Source organism: Nannospalax galili, unplaced genomic scaffold (genome assembly GCF_000622305.1).
Source record: "Nannospalax galili isolate Female #2095 unplaced genomic scaffold, S.galili_v1.0 scaffold543, whole genome shotgun sequence".
Classification (NCBI taxonomy): Eukaryota; Metazoa; Chordata; class Mammalia; order Rodentia; family Spalacidae; genus Nannospalax; species Nannospalax galili.
The window spans coordinates 3,526,695-3,543,583 of record NW_008352270.1 but is presented as its reverse complement, the minus strand read 5'-3'; the positions used below and the strand labels follow the sequence as shown (position 1 = coordinate 3,543,583).

At 40.7% G+C, this 16,889-nt stretch overlaps 1 protein-coding gene across 8 annotated transcripts in view; it reads right to left on the bottom strand.

The window, feature by feature from the left end:
• Cep170 (centrosomal protein 170) overlaps nt 1-16,889 on the bottom strand; it is a 167,526-nt gene that overhangs the window by 17,271 nt on the left and 133,366 nt on the right. For 5 of the 8 annotated variants that reach the window (XM_008849172.2, XM_029554100.1, XM_008849168.3 and 2 more), the window contains 2 exons: nt 12,478-12,655; nt 9,904-10,074 (listed from right to left, as the gene is read on the bottom strand). In XM_008849172.2, the coding sequence (XP_008847394.1) occupies nt 9,904-10,074; nt 12,478-12,655 (349 nt within the window). The remainder of the gene's footprint in view (nt 1-9,903; nt 10,075-12,477; nt 12,656-16,889) is intronic. The other 3 variants (XM_008849171.2, XM_008849166.3, XM_008849167.3) reach the window with 2 other exon arrangements.

Genomic DNA, 16,889 nt, shown 5'->3' with positions numbered 1-16,889 from the left:
TGGCGGCCCCCCTGTATCTCCTGACCAAGACAGACGGACCCTTCATTTGGGAGGACCACCACCAACAAGCCTTCGACCACATAAAGAAGGCCTTGTTGGAGGCTCCGGCTCTTGGCCTGCCTGATCTGACAAAGCCATTTGAGCTGTATGTTGATGAAAAGCTGGGGTACGCGAAAGGGGTCCTGACTCAAAAAATTGGGGCCGTGGAGACGCCCCGTAGCCTACTTGTCAAAGAAACTAGACCCAGTGGCTGCCGGCTGGCCCCCTTGTCTGAGAATGGTGGCAGCGCTGGCAGTCCTGGTCAAAGATGCCTTTAAGTTAACCCTGGGTCAGCCTCTTTGTGTTCGGGCCCCCCACGCTCTTGAGTCTCTCATCAGACAGCCCCCGGATCGGTGGCTCTCGAATGCCCGGATGACTCATTACCAGGCTTTGCTCCTGGACACTGACCGCATCCAGTTCGGACCCCCCGTCGCTCTCAATCCTGCAACCCTGCTGCCCACCACAGAAGAACCTGACCCTCGGGATGACCATGACTGTCATCGGGTTCTGGCCGAGGTTTTTGGCACCCGACCAGATCTCAGCGATAAGCCACTGGAGAAGGCAGATTACACCTGGTACACAGACGGGAGCAGTTTCCTCGAAGGGGGTCAGCGCCGAGCTGGGGCGGCAGTCACCTCAGAGAGCAAGGTAATATGGGCAGAGCCTTTACCAGAGGGGACATCGACGCAAAAGGCCGAGCTGGTGGCCCTGACGCAGGCCCTGCGGTTGGCAGAAGGTAAGAAGCTGAACGTATATACTGACAGCCGATACGCCTTCGCTACGGCACACATCCACGGAGAAATTTATAAAAGAAGGGGGCTCCTTACTTCAGGAGGAAAAGAAATAAAGAACAAAGCTGAAATCATAGCGCTCCTAGATGCTCTGTTCCTGCCAAAAGAACTCAGTATTATGCATTGCCCGGGACATCAGAAAGGAAACCAGCCAGAAGCAAAAGGAAACCGGCTGGCCGATCAGACAGCCAGGGAGGCTGCCATGAAGAGTCAAGTACTAACCACGAGAATCGTCCCCGAACAAAAGAGAGACGAGGCCATTAGAAGCTATTCCCAGGAAGACAGAGAATTACTTAAGAAAATGGGAGCCCTCAGTGATCCAGAGACTGGGTATTGGGAATATCAGGGAAAGACAGTTCTACCTCAAAAATCAGTAGAAGACCTCCTAGATGAACTTCACAAATGGACCCACCTAGGAGTCTCCAAAATGAAAAAGCTGATCGAGCGGGAAGAAACAATCCATTATCTGCTAAACAAAGATGCCATCCTACAAAGAATTGTTAAGAACTGTAAGGCCTGTGCCCAGGTAAACTGGGGCAAAAATAAAGCTTCAGGAGGGGTCAGACAAAGAGGCCACAGGCCAGGAATTCATTGGGAAGTTGACTTCACCGAGGTCAAACCAGGAATGTATGGCTATAAATATTTGTTAGTTTTCATTGACACTTTTTCAGGATGGCCAGAAGCCTACCCGACCAAGCAAGAAACTGCAAGGGTGGTATCCAAGAAGCTATTAGATGACATCTTTCCCCGATTTGGGATGCCTCAGGTAATAGGGTCAGATAACGGACCAGCCTTCGTCTCCCAGGTAAGTCAGAAGGTGGCCAGGTTACTGGGGATTGATTGGAAATTACATTGTGCTTACAGGCCCCAGAGTTCAGGTCAGGTAGAGCGAATGAATAGAACCATTAAGGAGGCTCTAACTAAATTCTCGCTAGCAACTGGCACTAAAGACTGGGTGACTCTACTGCCCTTGGCATTATACCGGGCCAGGAACACTCCTGGACCTAGTGGGTTGACCCCATTTGAAATCTTGTATGGAACCCCCCCACCAGCAGTTTCTTTCCTGGACCCTGATATCTCTAACTTTGTTGATTCACCTTCCCTCTTTGCTCACCTGAAGGCACTCCAGCTGGCTCACCAAGAGATCTGGAAGCCTCTAGCTGCAGCCTATCAGGATGCTATTGACACTCCTATTGCACCCCACCCCTTCCAGCCCGGGGACGTTGTCTGGGTACGGAGGCATCAGAGTCGGAGCCTAGAACCACGCTGGAAAGGACCCTACACCGTCCTGCTGACAACCCCTACCGCGCTCAAGGTAGACGGCATCACTACTTGGGTCCACGCTTCACACGTCAAGGCCGCGAACCCAGAACACAGGGAACTACTCGGCAGGGAGAGATGGCGGCTGACCCGGACGCCCAACCCCCTAAAGATAAGACTGGTCAAAGAAAAATAATAATCCTGTTACTCTGGGTAAATCTATTTACTTATGAATTTGCTCCCAGTGATGGGAGCCCCCATACAGCTGTGCCAACTACCTGGCAAGTAATTAATCAAATGGGCATTGTAGTATTTGAGGTCCAAAAAGAGGCACCAAAAGACACATGGTGGCCCATATTGTACCCAGATTTGTGCAAATTAGCTTTAGGGGTACAGGAGCCTTGGGACTTAGAAGGAACCCACGATACTGAAAAGGCACCCAGCATGGCGAGTCCTCCTGGGAGGCTGGGACTGGACCCATGGGGAGGATGCGGCCCTCCTGAACACCGGGCCATGTTGCGTACCTTAACCTTTTATGTCTGCCCAGGCTTTCACAGGGCTGTGTCTCTCAATCCTAAGTGTGGAGGGGGGGGCATTTCTTCTGCAAGAACTGGGGGTGCGAAACCACCGGAGATGCTTGGTGGAATCTGACCTCATCATGGGATTACATCACTGTAAAAGCAAATTATTCTCATGGGAACAATCGTTTGCAGGGAAAATTTGATGAATGGAAAACTACTCATAAACAGGCCTGTCAAGGGAAATGGTGCAACCCCCTCCGAATAGAATGCACAACAACAGGTAAAAAGGCCACAGATTGGGAAGGGGGTATTCTTGGGGAATTAGATTATATAAGGAACGAACAGATGATGGCCTCCTTTTTACTATTAAAAGAGATACTTCCTCCTACCCAATAGCTATAGGTCCCAACCCCATCTTACCTATCCAGAAACCCATCCTCAGCTACCCAAATCCCCTGCTAGCTCTGATACCTGAAGCTACCTCACAGCACCTCCCCAACTCACTTCCTAGCACCTCCCCAGCTAACATCCTGTCAGAACAGACCTCTCATTACCCAAGTTTTCAGGTTTCAACCACAGGAAACCGGTTGTTCAATCTAGTTCAGGGGGCATATAAGGCCATTAGACAGACAAACCCCAATTTGACTGAATCTTGTTGGCTGTGTTTAGCAGCAGCACCTCCGGCTACATTAGGAACATTCATTAATACCACCTCAACAGATCAATGCCATAGGGAAACTCCTCATTCCCTAACTCTCACAGAGGTCTCAGGATCTGGACTCTGTCTGGGAAACCCACCTTCAACTCATACCTACCTTTGCAACTCCACTATATCTGTAGCCTCAGGGGAAGGAAATTATTATCTCCTACCCCAACCAGGGACTTGGTGGGCATGTAGCTCTGGATTAACCCCGTGTGTAGCTAGTATGGTTCTTAATACCTCTCAAGACTATTGTGTTATGGTTAAACTTCTGCCCCGAGTATTCTATCACCCTGCAGATTCCTTAGAACAGTTTTTTGAGCAACATCCAGGCAGATATAAAAGAGAGCCTGTGTCTCTAACCCTAGCAATACTTCTAGGAGCAGGAGTGGCAGCAGGGATAGGAACCGGAACCGCAGCCTTACTACAAGGACCTCAATATTATGCAGACTTACAAAGAGCTGTAGATGAAGATATTAAGGCACTAGAACAGTCAATTACCCTCCTAGAGAAATCTCTAACCTCTCTCTCTGAAGTAGTGTTGCAGAACAGGAGAGGATTGGATCTGCTTTTCCTTAAAGAGGGGGGACTTTGTGCGGCTCTGGGAGAAGAATGTTGCTTTTATGCTGATAACTCTGGAGTTATTAAAGATTCCATGTCTAAGCTCCGCCAGAGATTAGATGACAGACAAAAAGAACGTGAATCCACACAAGGATGGTTTGAAGGATGGTTTAATAAAAGCCCCTGGTTAACTACCTTAGTGTCCACCCTAATATAATTCTTCTCCTCCTGTTAACCTTTGGACCATGTATACTCAATAGATTGCTACAATTCATTAGAGACCGGTTATCAGTGACTCAGGCTTTGGGCCTTACTAAGCAATACCATGCTCTAAACACCTGTAGATTTTAAGATTAAAATCTTCTCACAAGAAAAGGGGGGAAATGATAGAATCATAAATCAAAGCCCCCCAGATTAAAGTAAAACTAAGTTTCCCAAGCTATATTCTGGGAAACTGTACAAGGAAGCAAAAGAAAAATAATTCTAACTATAGAAAAGAAAAGATGACCTGACCTTTTCATGCACCTTTGATCAAGCTGGAAAAATACCTGAAAAATCCCCCCCTCCCATTTCTGCTGTAACCATGTAACCAAGCTCCTATTGTGACCTAAATACCAGCCCCCTTACTGCTTGTGGTTTGTGATTTCTGTCTATATAACCCAGCTTCTAAACTGAATCTGCACTTCCCCTTTTGATTAAGGGGGGGGGGTCCGTCTGGACGATTAAATCCTCTTGCAATTGCAACTACTGGTTTGAGGACTGAGTTATTGGGGTGTGACCTCCCGAGAACATAGGGCACCCTAGTCTGGGGGTCCTACAGTAAGAAAACCCAGAAAAAGACATGGCTTTGGATTATAAATTCTTTTTTTAAAAAAGCAATGGGATGAAGGGACAGTAGGAATAGTAAGTATTTATAAGAAAACTGGTAAGTCACAGCTGGACTTTGTGATGCAGTGCTGCCAGAACTGTAAAGGAAGTGGTTCAACAAGTGTGACATCACATCAATATGAAGTGCTCAAATGACAGAGATTTGAAGTCAGTGATTTGCTTAGGATGTGGTAAGCAACAAGGTGAGGAAAAGATAAGAGGAATTACGGGATTTGTGTGCCTCAAAGAAACAAACCAAATAAGATGTTAGGAAGGAGCTAGGCATTGTGGCACATGCCTTTAATCCCAGAACTCAGGAGGCAGAAACAGGCAGATCTCTGTGAGACCGAGGCCACTCTGGTCTACAAAGAGAGTTCCAGGCCAGGTGGGGTTACAAGGAGGCTTGGCCTCAAACAACAACAAAAATCCAAAAAATATTAGGAAGGAGAAAGGTACCACAGTCTAAGGAAAGATTACCACATAGAACAAGGTTTCTCTCTTCTCTGATTGATATTCTGTAGGTAAGTGTCACAATGTATTTAAGCAAATTTCTGACATCAGACCAAAACAGAAAAAGCATATTGCAAAACTATCTACCAGACTGCAATTTCAACTGTGGAGCTGGGTACATGCATTCCCATTTGGTAAATTTTTTTCTATTTATACTACTAAAAACACATAGTACTTAGCATAGTGGAGCCATAACCCAGCACTTGGGAGGTGGAGGCAGGAGGATTGGGAGTTCAAGGGCAGCCTCATCAATACAGCAAGTCTGAGGCCAACCTGGGTGACTTAAGACCCTATCTCTAAAACCTACACAAACAAATAAACACACAAGTAAACAAAACAAAACAAAACAAAAAACATTCTTACATATACTAACTTTCAGGTCCTTAAATACAGGGATCCAAAAGTAACAACCTATGATCAATTAATTCCAGTCTTTTAAGAGTTTGGCACTATAATCTACCTCAACTACTCTCTACATATAGCTTCTCATTTAGCCTTTTGCATGGTGCTACTTGAAACGACTGTTTACGGGCATTAAAAAACCCTTCTATATCTTTGAATTTTCCCCTAAATTCTCTTTATATATTTTTATATTGACATAAAACCTTTTCATAAAGCTCTCTTTCCTTGGTTTCTCATGGATATTTATTTCTTTATTAATCCCTCCATTTAGAGATGGGGTCTTGCCATGTCCAGGCTGATCTCAAAACTCCTCAGCTTAAGCAATTCACAAGGAATTACAGGGATGGACCAAGCATCTGATACATACTCATTTAAAAAAAGATGTACTTATTTTATGCATGAGTGTACATTGCTTGTGTGTATGTATGTATGTGCACTGTGTGCATGCAGAGCCTGAGGAGGCCAGAAAAGGTCGGCCAATCCCCCCAGAACAGGAGTTACAGGTGGTTGTGAGCATCATGAGGGTGCTGGAAATAGAATTTGGGTCCTCTTGCGAGAGCAGCAAGCGCTCTTAACTGTTGAGCCACCTCTTTAGCTTCAAGTTAATTTTTAAAAACTGATTTATAAAAAACTCCTGAAGTATGTTCTTTTCTTCTATGTCGTGAGTATAATTCTGATACCTTTAAAAGGTTCTTAGTTAGTTCTTGCAATGCCCACAAAGTTAGGATTACAATATGAAATTTAATTAGGACAAAGCTTGTATAGAAAGAACACACGATTAAATAATTTTTTTCCCTAACAGAATCAATTTAAATTAAAGTAGAAACATACTTCTTAGTAGAGAAGAAAAAAATAATTGGTATTTTTACTATACTCTTTTTCTTTTTTGTCTTTCTGAGACTGGGTCTCCCTGTAGCCCCAGCTGTCCTGGAACTCGCTATATAGACCAGGCTGGTCTTGAACTCACAGAGATCTGCCTGCCTCTGCCTCCCAAGTGCTGGGATTAAGCCACCACCACACCTCTTCAAAGCACAAACATCTCTGTTTTTTTTAAAAGAAATTATGAATTTTTGAGATTTTTCAGACAACATAATTTGATAGTATTTAGATACTTAACCCTATCCACAACTCTCCTTACTACCCTCAGACCAATTTAAGGTTCTCTATCACACACACACACACACACACACACACACACACGTATATATGGCCCACAGAGTTTAATTTGTGTCCTTTTTTAAAAAAAAATATTTATTTTTCTTTTATGTGTATACGTGTATTGCCTGCATGTAGGTAAGTGAACCCATGTCGTGCAATACCCGCAGAGGACAAATGAGGCCATCGGATCCCCTGGAACTGGAGTTATGGACAGTTGTTAGCTGCCATGTGGGTGCTGGGATTCAAACCTGGGTCTTCTGCAAGAACAACAGTGCTGTTAACTGCTGAGCCATTTCTCCAGCCCTGTGTCCTTTCTTTTCATAGTATCTGTGTGTCCCAGATGTTTTATTCTATTTTAAAAAGTATGATAAAGCACAGGGCGTGGTGGTGCACTTTAATCCCAGCACTCAGAAGGCAGACGTGGGTGGATCTCTGTGAGATAGAGGCTAGACTGGTCTCCCATTAGGTCAGCTTGGGAGACCCTGTCTCAAAAAACTAACAAAACAAAACAAAACAAATCACACTGTATGTAGTATTCTGTGATTATTGTCATTAAAGAGTATGCTAAAATCCTATGCTGCTGTGCATTTCTGTATTTTTGGTTGCTAATTGTTCACTGTAAACACAACCAGTTTAGACATTTATTTTATTGCCAATGTAAACATTTAGTTTCCAATCTCAACAATGTTCCTATAATAGTCCATTATTTGTGGTTTCAGCTACCTGTAATCAACTGTTGTCTGAAAAGGTTAAATGAACACATAGTTGGACTGATGAAATCTCATGCCATTCTGCTCTTACCCATCCAGGACATTAATCCAGCATGTCCATGCTATATAGACTACTTGTCCACATTTTAGCAGCACTGGTTTTCAGGTAGATTTTGGCAGTATTGCAATGCTTGCATTCAGCAAGCACTTCACAGCAGCCTAACACTAGGTCATAGGGCTCACATGATTCATCTCACTTCAGCTTATATCTGAGTCATGTCATCCAACATCTCAAGGGTAAGGACAGTACAGTTAAGGTCATCTGAGAGAAGGACCACATGGTATATTGTTATTTTATTGTTAGCTATTGTTAATATACTACCATGTGTAATTTATAAACTTTATCATACGTATGGATAGGAAAAACAGTACCCTCAGGGTTCATTTCTCCCAAGTTTCAGGCCTAAATTAACTCCATGATAACTAAGGAAGGACATACTATATAAAAATGTTTATGCCTGCTTTGTGTAGTTAAAGGGAAAACACTGCATATATTAGCAGAAGAAAACTTGTATCATATGATATATCTCTATGCTCAACTACAGGCCAAATTGTACCCCTTTTTCAAAAAAGATTAAAAAAAATTTTATGTGTGCATCTGAGAGAGAGAGAGAGAGAGAGAGAGAGAGAGAGAGAGAGAGAGACTGAGAGACCGAGAGAGACCATGGTGGCCAGAAGAGGGTGCTGGATGCCCTGGGGCTGGAGTTACAGAGTAGTGATGAGCCACCAGACATAGGTATCCTTAGGACTACATCAATTTCATCTCTACCAGGCACATAAAAGAAATCTACATCTTTTCTAACAGTAGAAATTTTAAGACTTCTTAATTTTTTTTTTTTGGTGTTTTTGAGACAGGGTCTTCCTGTAGTCCCAGCTGTCCTGGAACTCACTATATAGACCAGGCTGGCCTTGAACTCACAGAGATCCACCTGCCTCTGCCTCCCAGGTGCTGGGATTAAAGGCGTGTGCCACCACGCCCGGCTAAGACTTCTTAATTTTTAAAAAAAATTTTTATTTTCTGAGGATGACTGTTTTGCCTGCATGTATATATGTGCACTGTGTGCGTGCGTGCGTGTGTGTGTGTGTGTGTGTGTGTGTGTGTGTGCATGTGCCTGGCGCCCTTGGAGGCTGGAAGAGAGTGTTGGATTCCCCTGCACTGGAATTACAGATAGTTGGGAACTGAAGTGTGGGTGCTTGTCACCTGTAAGGGCAGCAAGTGTTTTTACCTGCTGAGCCATCTATCTATCCACAAGACTTAATTGGTTGTCAATAGAATGGTTGGACAGTAGCTGCACTGCAGTCTAGAATACATTTCTCTGAAGGCTCACCAAGTTTCCTAAGTTGCCATGTATTGCAGGCCTTTGGTATTTTCTATTTGGTGAAATGTTTGACTTCTGAGATTTTCCTACTGATATGTTTTTATCTTTATTGATCAGTAAACATTTTATATTTTTATACTATTTGTGGCTCTGTGTGTTGGAAGTTTGTAACTTTTTTCATATTCTTTATTTGATTTTTAAGTTTATAAGAATATACTGATTATAGCTGGGCATGGTAGTGCACGCCTTTAATCCCAGCATTCGGGAGGCAGAGGCAGGCGGATCTCCGTGAGTTCGAAGCCAGCCCAGTCTCCCTAGCGAATCCAGGCCAACTAGGGCTACGGGGAGACCCTGTCTCAAAAAGACTGAAAAAAAAAAAAAAGACTATACTGATTATATGTATTAATGATTTCATTGTATTTTCATACACATATGTGCAATGTATCTTGATCATATTCATCCCCATTACCATCTCTGTTCCACCTCCCTCTGATCCTCTTCCTTTTCCCAACTAGTCTCCTTTCTACTTTCCTCCCTCCTTTCCTTTATTTTTGGTGAACCAATGAGTTTAACCAGTTACTTATAGGATCATGGGCACCTTACTAGAGGTTTACACCACTGAATACAATGTGTCTTCCTGTCTCAGCAACCATTAACTGCTGAGTCCCCAGGGAAAAGTATCTCTTGCTACATAAATGTCTTTGTTCTAAAATACATTTATCGATTTTTAAAAATCAAAACTTACTGTCTCATTTAAGATGCTATCTCCTTACTATAGTGTTAAAAAAAACACCTAACTTAAAACCATTTTTTCTTAAATTGAAAGTGTTACAGTTTTGTCTGTTAACTTGAAAGCTTTAATTATTTATATATGATGTAATACTGGGATGAAATTTCAAATCATCTATAAGAATAACAAACTGTGCCTAAAATTACATAGTTCCTTCTTTCCCCATTTATAGGGTATCCCTCCTGGGCCATATGTTAAAGTTACAGTTCACTAACCTCGTCCCTACTCCAGGTTCTCCGTCGTGTAATTGTTAAGTGATCAGGAGGCTCTGTTGGCTGAGGTCTTGAATCACTAGACCGACCATTGTTTCCTTCTGGTGTTTTAGAATGAACTAATGGAGGGATCTTTCGGAAGTTGAGACTTTCATCAAAAACACGATCAACCAACTAGTAGGACAAAAGCAAACCTTTATGAGAACAGAGTAAGCAAGCTGGAAAAACAGAAATACTGGCATTATAATTTTTATGATTAGACAGAAGTTATTCCATTCTCAAATAGTAACAGAAGCATGACATCTTCAATAAACCAATTACTTTTTTATAAGCATGTCAAAGGCATTCCCTTCATAAAATAGATGTCAATCTATACAGATCTTATTCTGAATTCAAAATATGCAACTATTCTAACCTCAATTCTTCCACAAGTAAAGTTTCTCCAAGGATAAACAGAAGCCAAAGAGGAAAACCTGGGCCACATAGGTGACAATGAGTTCACTTTACTCACATTGCCTTACCAGGATAAAATAATGTTTCTTTTTCTTTTAGTTTTCTATCTTGTTTTTTCCTTTTTTTTCTCCCCAAATCCAGGTGCCAAATTTCTTCACAAGATACATAAATGGTAAATTCCAATTAAGTTTACAAAGGGAAACAAAAAGTAATCCACATAATAAGTATTTTGGTCTTAGTCAAACTTTCAACGACGATACAAAACATACATCTTCCAGTCAAATGATACACTGCCATCTACAGTGGAAATTACAGACATACACTACCAAGTAACAAAGGTTTACTGAAGAGAAAATAAACTAGTATAATATTCCAAAATGAAACAAAAAGGAAAAATGGAAGTCTAGTCAATGAAGTGTTTCAATAATTTCACTGGGTCTGAGTGAAGGTATAACCATGTTAGGTAAAATTTAGTTAGGAAGCTGAGAAAATAACATCACTTTAAATGGACTAGAGAAATGTGTATGTCTTGCCACCATGAAGATCTTTTTGTTTTTTACCAATAACAATGATTTTATATTACAGTTACATTGATCAGTGTGGTAACAAAACTCTACACAGATTAATGAAATATCATTTATTAAATCAGACAACATATGAACAAAAAAAATCAACAAAAAAAGACTATTTAGAAACTTTGTAGAAAGAATGTAACAAAAAGCAACTGAAGAAAAGATTATCAGCACAGTTCACCAATATTAAATGTCAAAAAGGCCAGGCATTTTTGGTTACTATTTATAGCATTATTTAACAAAAGTAAGTAGAGTTATCAGTATGAGGGGAGACGTTTCTCTGTAAAGTGACAATGTTTTGGCTTTGAAAAAGTACAGTGTCAGTTTGACCAACTAAGTTTTGTACTGCAATACAGAAACAGCAACAGACAACATTAAGCAAGTGAGAACAGCTTTGTTGTAATAAAACTTTATTTATGGATACTGAAATGTGAATTTAATATGATCTTGATGTTATGAATTATTAATTTTTGGATTTTTCAAGAATTTAAAAACACAAAAATATATTTCTGTTTTCCAGGCCATATAAAAAACAAATACATTCTTTTAAATTTAAAAAATTTATTTATTTTTATTTTATATGTCTGAGTGTTTGCCTGCATGTATGTAAGTATACCCATCTCATGCAATGCCCACAGAGGCCAGAAGAAGGTGCCACATTCCCTGGAACTGGAGTTACAGAAGGTTGTTAGCTGCCCTGTGGGTGCTGGGAATGGAACTTGAGATATATGTACTTCTCTCTTGTTATTATTCCCCAAACAACATACCTAACAATTACTTACACAGCATTCACACTGCATTAGGTATTGTAACTAATCTAGAGATGATTTAAGGTGTACAAAAGGACACATACAGGCTACATGCAAACACTGTATCATTAGCTAAGAGATACTGAGGGACAAGAGATCATTGTGTCATTAATTTTAAGTTAAAGGCACTTTGTAGAACACTTTTATACAAGTGGTGTCTCCTGGAGCTGTACTGCTGGAGGCCCTGGTTTTGGGTGGACAACAATCTACAAATGCTAACTTGCATTCCAGAGTTCATGAGAATACTCTGAGTATTTCTGTGTATGTGATATAGTATTTATACAAAAGAAACCTCAGTTTTTCTTTTAAATACCGGGTATATGTGCATATTTATCTACAGATAATTTTTTAAAAAAATATATAGAATTTTTCTTTGCTATTAATTAGTAAGAACTATTCCTTTTAATTATTTATGAAAACATTCATGTCAAAATTCACTAAAACATCATACAATTGTTTGTTAAATTTCAGTTTTCTTTCCACATAACATTTATATTCCCATTTCAAGTAGCTATGGATCAGGAATTATCAGGCAACGTGCTTATACCTAAATGGTTTTCTATTTTTATGATAATAGTAGACCAAATATTAGCCTTTTAGCCTTTACTAAGTATTATAAACACATAAATTTGTTAAAGCAAAGTTGGAAAAATGCAGAGCTGCATGCAAACAGGGAGGGTGGACGTAAGCAAAATAAACTAAGCAAAAAGCTAAAAGCAAAAGAAATAAAGAAAAGGAAGAACCTTATGCATTTCTCCATGAAGATCTCCTACCTCTTCTCTAGTGTCTATGGCAGAGCCAGGGGTGGTGGCAGCAGTGCTTACTGTGGTACTGGGGGCAGTGCCTGAGGAAGTCACTGAATCTATTTCTCCTGCTACATCGTTGATCTCCCGAGCAATGAGAGCAAGATCTTGGCTGATCCTGGTAATAATGTTAGAAAAGAAGTTTAATTCCTTTTAAAATAACAGCTCTAGGAACATACAGAATCAGTTATATTTATAATATACTTATACCCCAAATTTAGGATTCTTTGGAAATTTGATTGCTATTTTGGCACAAAAAACCTTAGATTTTAACTTAAAAAATTACCATCAATGAACTAATCTCCAAATAACATATTTTGGACACTCTAAAGTAGAGACATACCTTTAAATATATAGTTAATGACTAGCATTAATATATCACAGAGATCTTAAAACTTGGAAGTGATAGGATTCAGAGAGTATTTGGACGTGGATGAGAGGAAACAATGACATTATTTCAGTAACATAACTGATGTTTGGCATTTCTTTCAATGTAAACAGACAACAAACTATAGTGAAATTAAAACGGTTGATGATTTTTGTCATTCACAGAAATCATATTATAGTTGCTATAGATATTTCAAAACATAACTTATAGCAATTATGTCTTAAAAATTACTTAAGCTGTTGAACTCAAACCAATAATCTTTACTAAATATTATATTGCTAAATATTTTGATAACTGTATTTCAACATTACTGAAATTCTTTGTCATTCCAACTATTTATGTTGATGCAGTTGCAAACACTGAACGCTCCATAAGCTTCACCAGATGGCCAAAAGGGCCTCTAGTACCAGGAAGTCAAGAACTCTGACACAACGATGCATCCAACACATTTTCTACTCTACATATCATCTGAGAATTACAATGGTCTTAGGAGGTAGGACTTATCTGAGTTTGTTAACAAACATACATTATCAGAAAAGTTGAATGACTGCTTATGATCACACAAGTCAGAAGGACCAGATGTTAGGGATTAGCACTCGGTTCTATTAAACTATTCATATATTCAATAACATGGACAGTTGAAATAAGTAACTGTGTGTGGTCTTGCTATGTAGCCTTGCCTAGTTTGGAACTTGCAGTGATCTACCTGCCTCTGCCTCCTGAGAGCTGAATGACATGAACACACTACCACATCTGGCTTTAATAGCAGGGTGTTTTATTTTGTTTTGTTTTGTAGTGCTGGGTATCAAACTTAGGGCCATGTGCATGCTAGGAAAGCACTCTACCACATTCACTTCCTCAGCTCAGTATCAGTTACTAGTGAGAATTAAGAGAAAATAGTTTTCTTTTAGCATTCAAAATTTCCTTAAGAAAAAAAATTCTACCACTGATATTCCCCTGTGTCTTAAATATATTTCAGCTCACAGAACTTTTCCACATTATATATTTGTTGGACATAAAACACAACCTGGCTTCTTCCACAGGGAAAGTTTTAGAATGACAGAGTATTCTTAAGAGCACATGTGAAAGCTTAAATAATTTTCAAAGTACAAAGTAACATTTTTTTAAAGGTATGCAAAATGTGAGTATGAAAGATGTTAAAGGAATATAGTAATTGTGTAAAAATTTAAATCCAAAATGAAGTGAAGTTGAAGCTTATGTATTGACAGAAGCATATGGTAAATTAATGTATATGTAAAAATTTTACAAACAATCCTAACTTTTCTTTTTTATGCCAGTGCAAACAACACATATTTACAGGTAACTTACTATTTGCCAGGCACTACCCTAGGTCCTAAGTCATGGTGGTGAAGTACATTGGGTCCCTGTTCTTCTGGAACTTAGAACAAATACTGAGTACCATTACAATAAGTACATCATATGAAGTTCTACATAGATCAACTCATTTAATCCTTATCAATATCTTCTAAGAGAGGTATTTTTCACTTTGTTTTACAAGTGAGAAAAATGGAGCTTAGAAGTCATGTTAATGTCCCAGGCTAAGATTATAAAGAGTAAGAGGCATAACTGGACCTTTACACTATGCCATACCATCTCACGTCACTATTCCACATGTAATTTGTAAGACTTCTTAGCTGCTGGTATGACTAGGAATAGGTTTCAAGTGTTTACTCTGTAATACAGGCCAAACACCCCTAATCTGAAAAGCTTAGGTCAGTGCACCCGTGTCGTGCAGTGCCCGTGGAGGCCAGAAGAGGCTGTCAGATCCCCTGGGACTGGAGTTACACACAGTTGTTAGCTGCCATGTGGGTGCTGGGATTTGAACCCAGGTCTTCTGCAAGAACAGCCAGTGTTCTTTACCACTAAGCCATCTCTCCAGCCCCTTGATGTGATTTTTAAAAGATAAGCACCAGTTTATTAAGAAAAAAAATCAATTTTCTCTTAAAAGATTTTTTTTCCCTCTGCAAATACTGGTATAATGAAACCTATAATATTTGTTGAAAGTAGTAGGAGTCAGAAAAAATAACCAGGCTAGAGAGATGGCTCAGGGGTGAAGGTACTGACTGCTCTTGCAGAGGACCCAGGTTTGGTTCCTAGCACCCACATGGCAGCTAACAACTAACTGTCCATAATTCCAATTCTAGGAGATCGGATGTCCACATCTGACCTCCTTGGACGTTGCAGGGCATGGGTGCACTTACATATATGCAGACAATACACTCATACACATAAAAAATAAAATGAAAAATATTTAAAAAAATAACAGACATCCTCATATATTATAAAGTAAAATTTGTGTGAAAACAAGTAATTCTTACTGTAGGCACAACAAATATTACTCAGGCAACAAGCACTCAGGAAGTATTATTATAATTATTTTTTGTTCTTTTTGAGACAGGGCCTCCCTGTAGCCCCAGCTGTCCTGGAACTCACTATGTAGACCAGGCTGGCCTTGAACTCACAGAGATGTGCCTGCCTCTGCCTCCTGAGTGCTGGGATTAAAGTGAGCCACCACGCCCGGAAATATTATTTTTAATAGTATGTTCTGTACGTGCCTGCTGGATTTTTGAAAGGCAATTCTTATCTTTAAAGTTGATTCAAGGATAACATATCATCAATAAATTATTTTCCATTTATATTGTTTAAAAATCTAAGCAGCTAGCCAGGTGAGGTAGCACATATCTGTAATACCAGCACTTGGAAAATAGAGGCAAGACAAGCAGGAATTCAAGGTCATTCTTAGTTTGAGGTCAGCTTGGGCTACATGAGACCTTGTCTCAATCATGCAGACACAAATGCTCATCATCTACAAAAATCACAAGAAAATCTGAAGGAAAATAAAAGTATCAGGAAAAAGTGATGGGTATACATACTCCAAACAGAAATAAGTCACTTACTCAACCCAGAGAATGGATATGGTTACTAAAACAGCCTTCAAGTTAATTTTATAAAGCCTCTCAATTACATCTGCTGGAATAGCTTTTTTTTTTGGGGGGGGGGGTTGGTCTCCATGTAGTCCCAGCTGACCTGGAACTCGCTATGTAGACCAAGCTGGCCTTGAACTCAACAGAGATCCACCTGCCTCTGCCTCCTGAGTGTTGGGATTAAAGGTGTGTACCACCATGCCCCGGCTGGAATATCTTATTTCTTTATAGCGAGTGAAGACCTACAATCTTTGCTCTTACTCTCATTTGCATCCCATTCAAATTTGCTGGAAGAAATTTTAAAACAACACAAACATCTTATTTCGTGTTGTGTAATATATATGATTCCTCAGCAAATATCAATAAAAACTTAAGATTGCCAATTTTAAAACCCAATACATATTTTATATTTAATTCCATTTTCTCTTGGGAACAACTTAGTCCCTTTCTTGGGACCCAGGAGCACCGCTTCTGGTCCTGGCCCTGCCCTCACTTCTCTCTGCTTCCTGGGCCTGCACCACCGGCTAACTCTCCTAGTCTGCACTACTATCCTCAGACCTCTTGGGGTAAGTCTATAGCGCAGCCCTCCGTGCTGGGACTCCCTAAGCCACATTCACACTTCCATCCCTCCGCCGTTCTATACTCCTAGTTTGGGCCCTGCACCATTCCTAGTCTTGGGGCCCCAGACACCTGAGGAACCAATACTGCTTCCTGATCCTTCTCACCCAGACCAACTCAGTCCCTTTCTTGGGCTCCAGGAACACCGCTTCTGGTCCTGGCCCCGCCCTCACCTCTCTCCGCTTCCCTGGGCCTGCACCACCGGCTAACTCTCCTAGCCTGCACTACTATCCTCAGGCCTCTTGGCATGTCTATAGCGCAGCTCTCCGCACCTGGACTCCCTAAGCCACATTCACCCTTCCATCCCGCCCACCCTCGCCGTTCTATACTCCTAGTTTGGGCCCTGCGCCATTCCTAGTCTTGGGGCCCCAGACACCTGGGGAACCAATACTGCTTCCTGA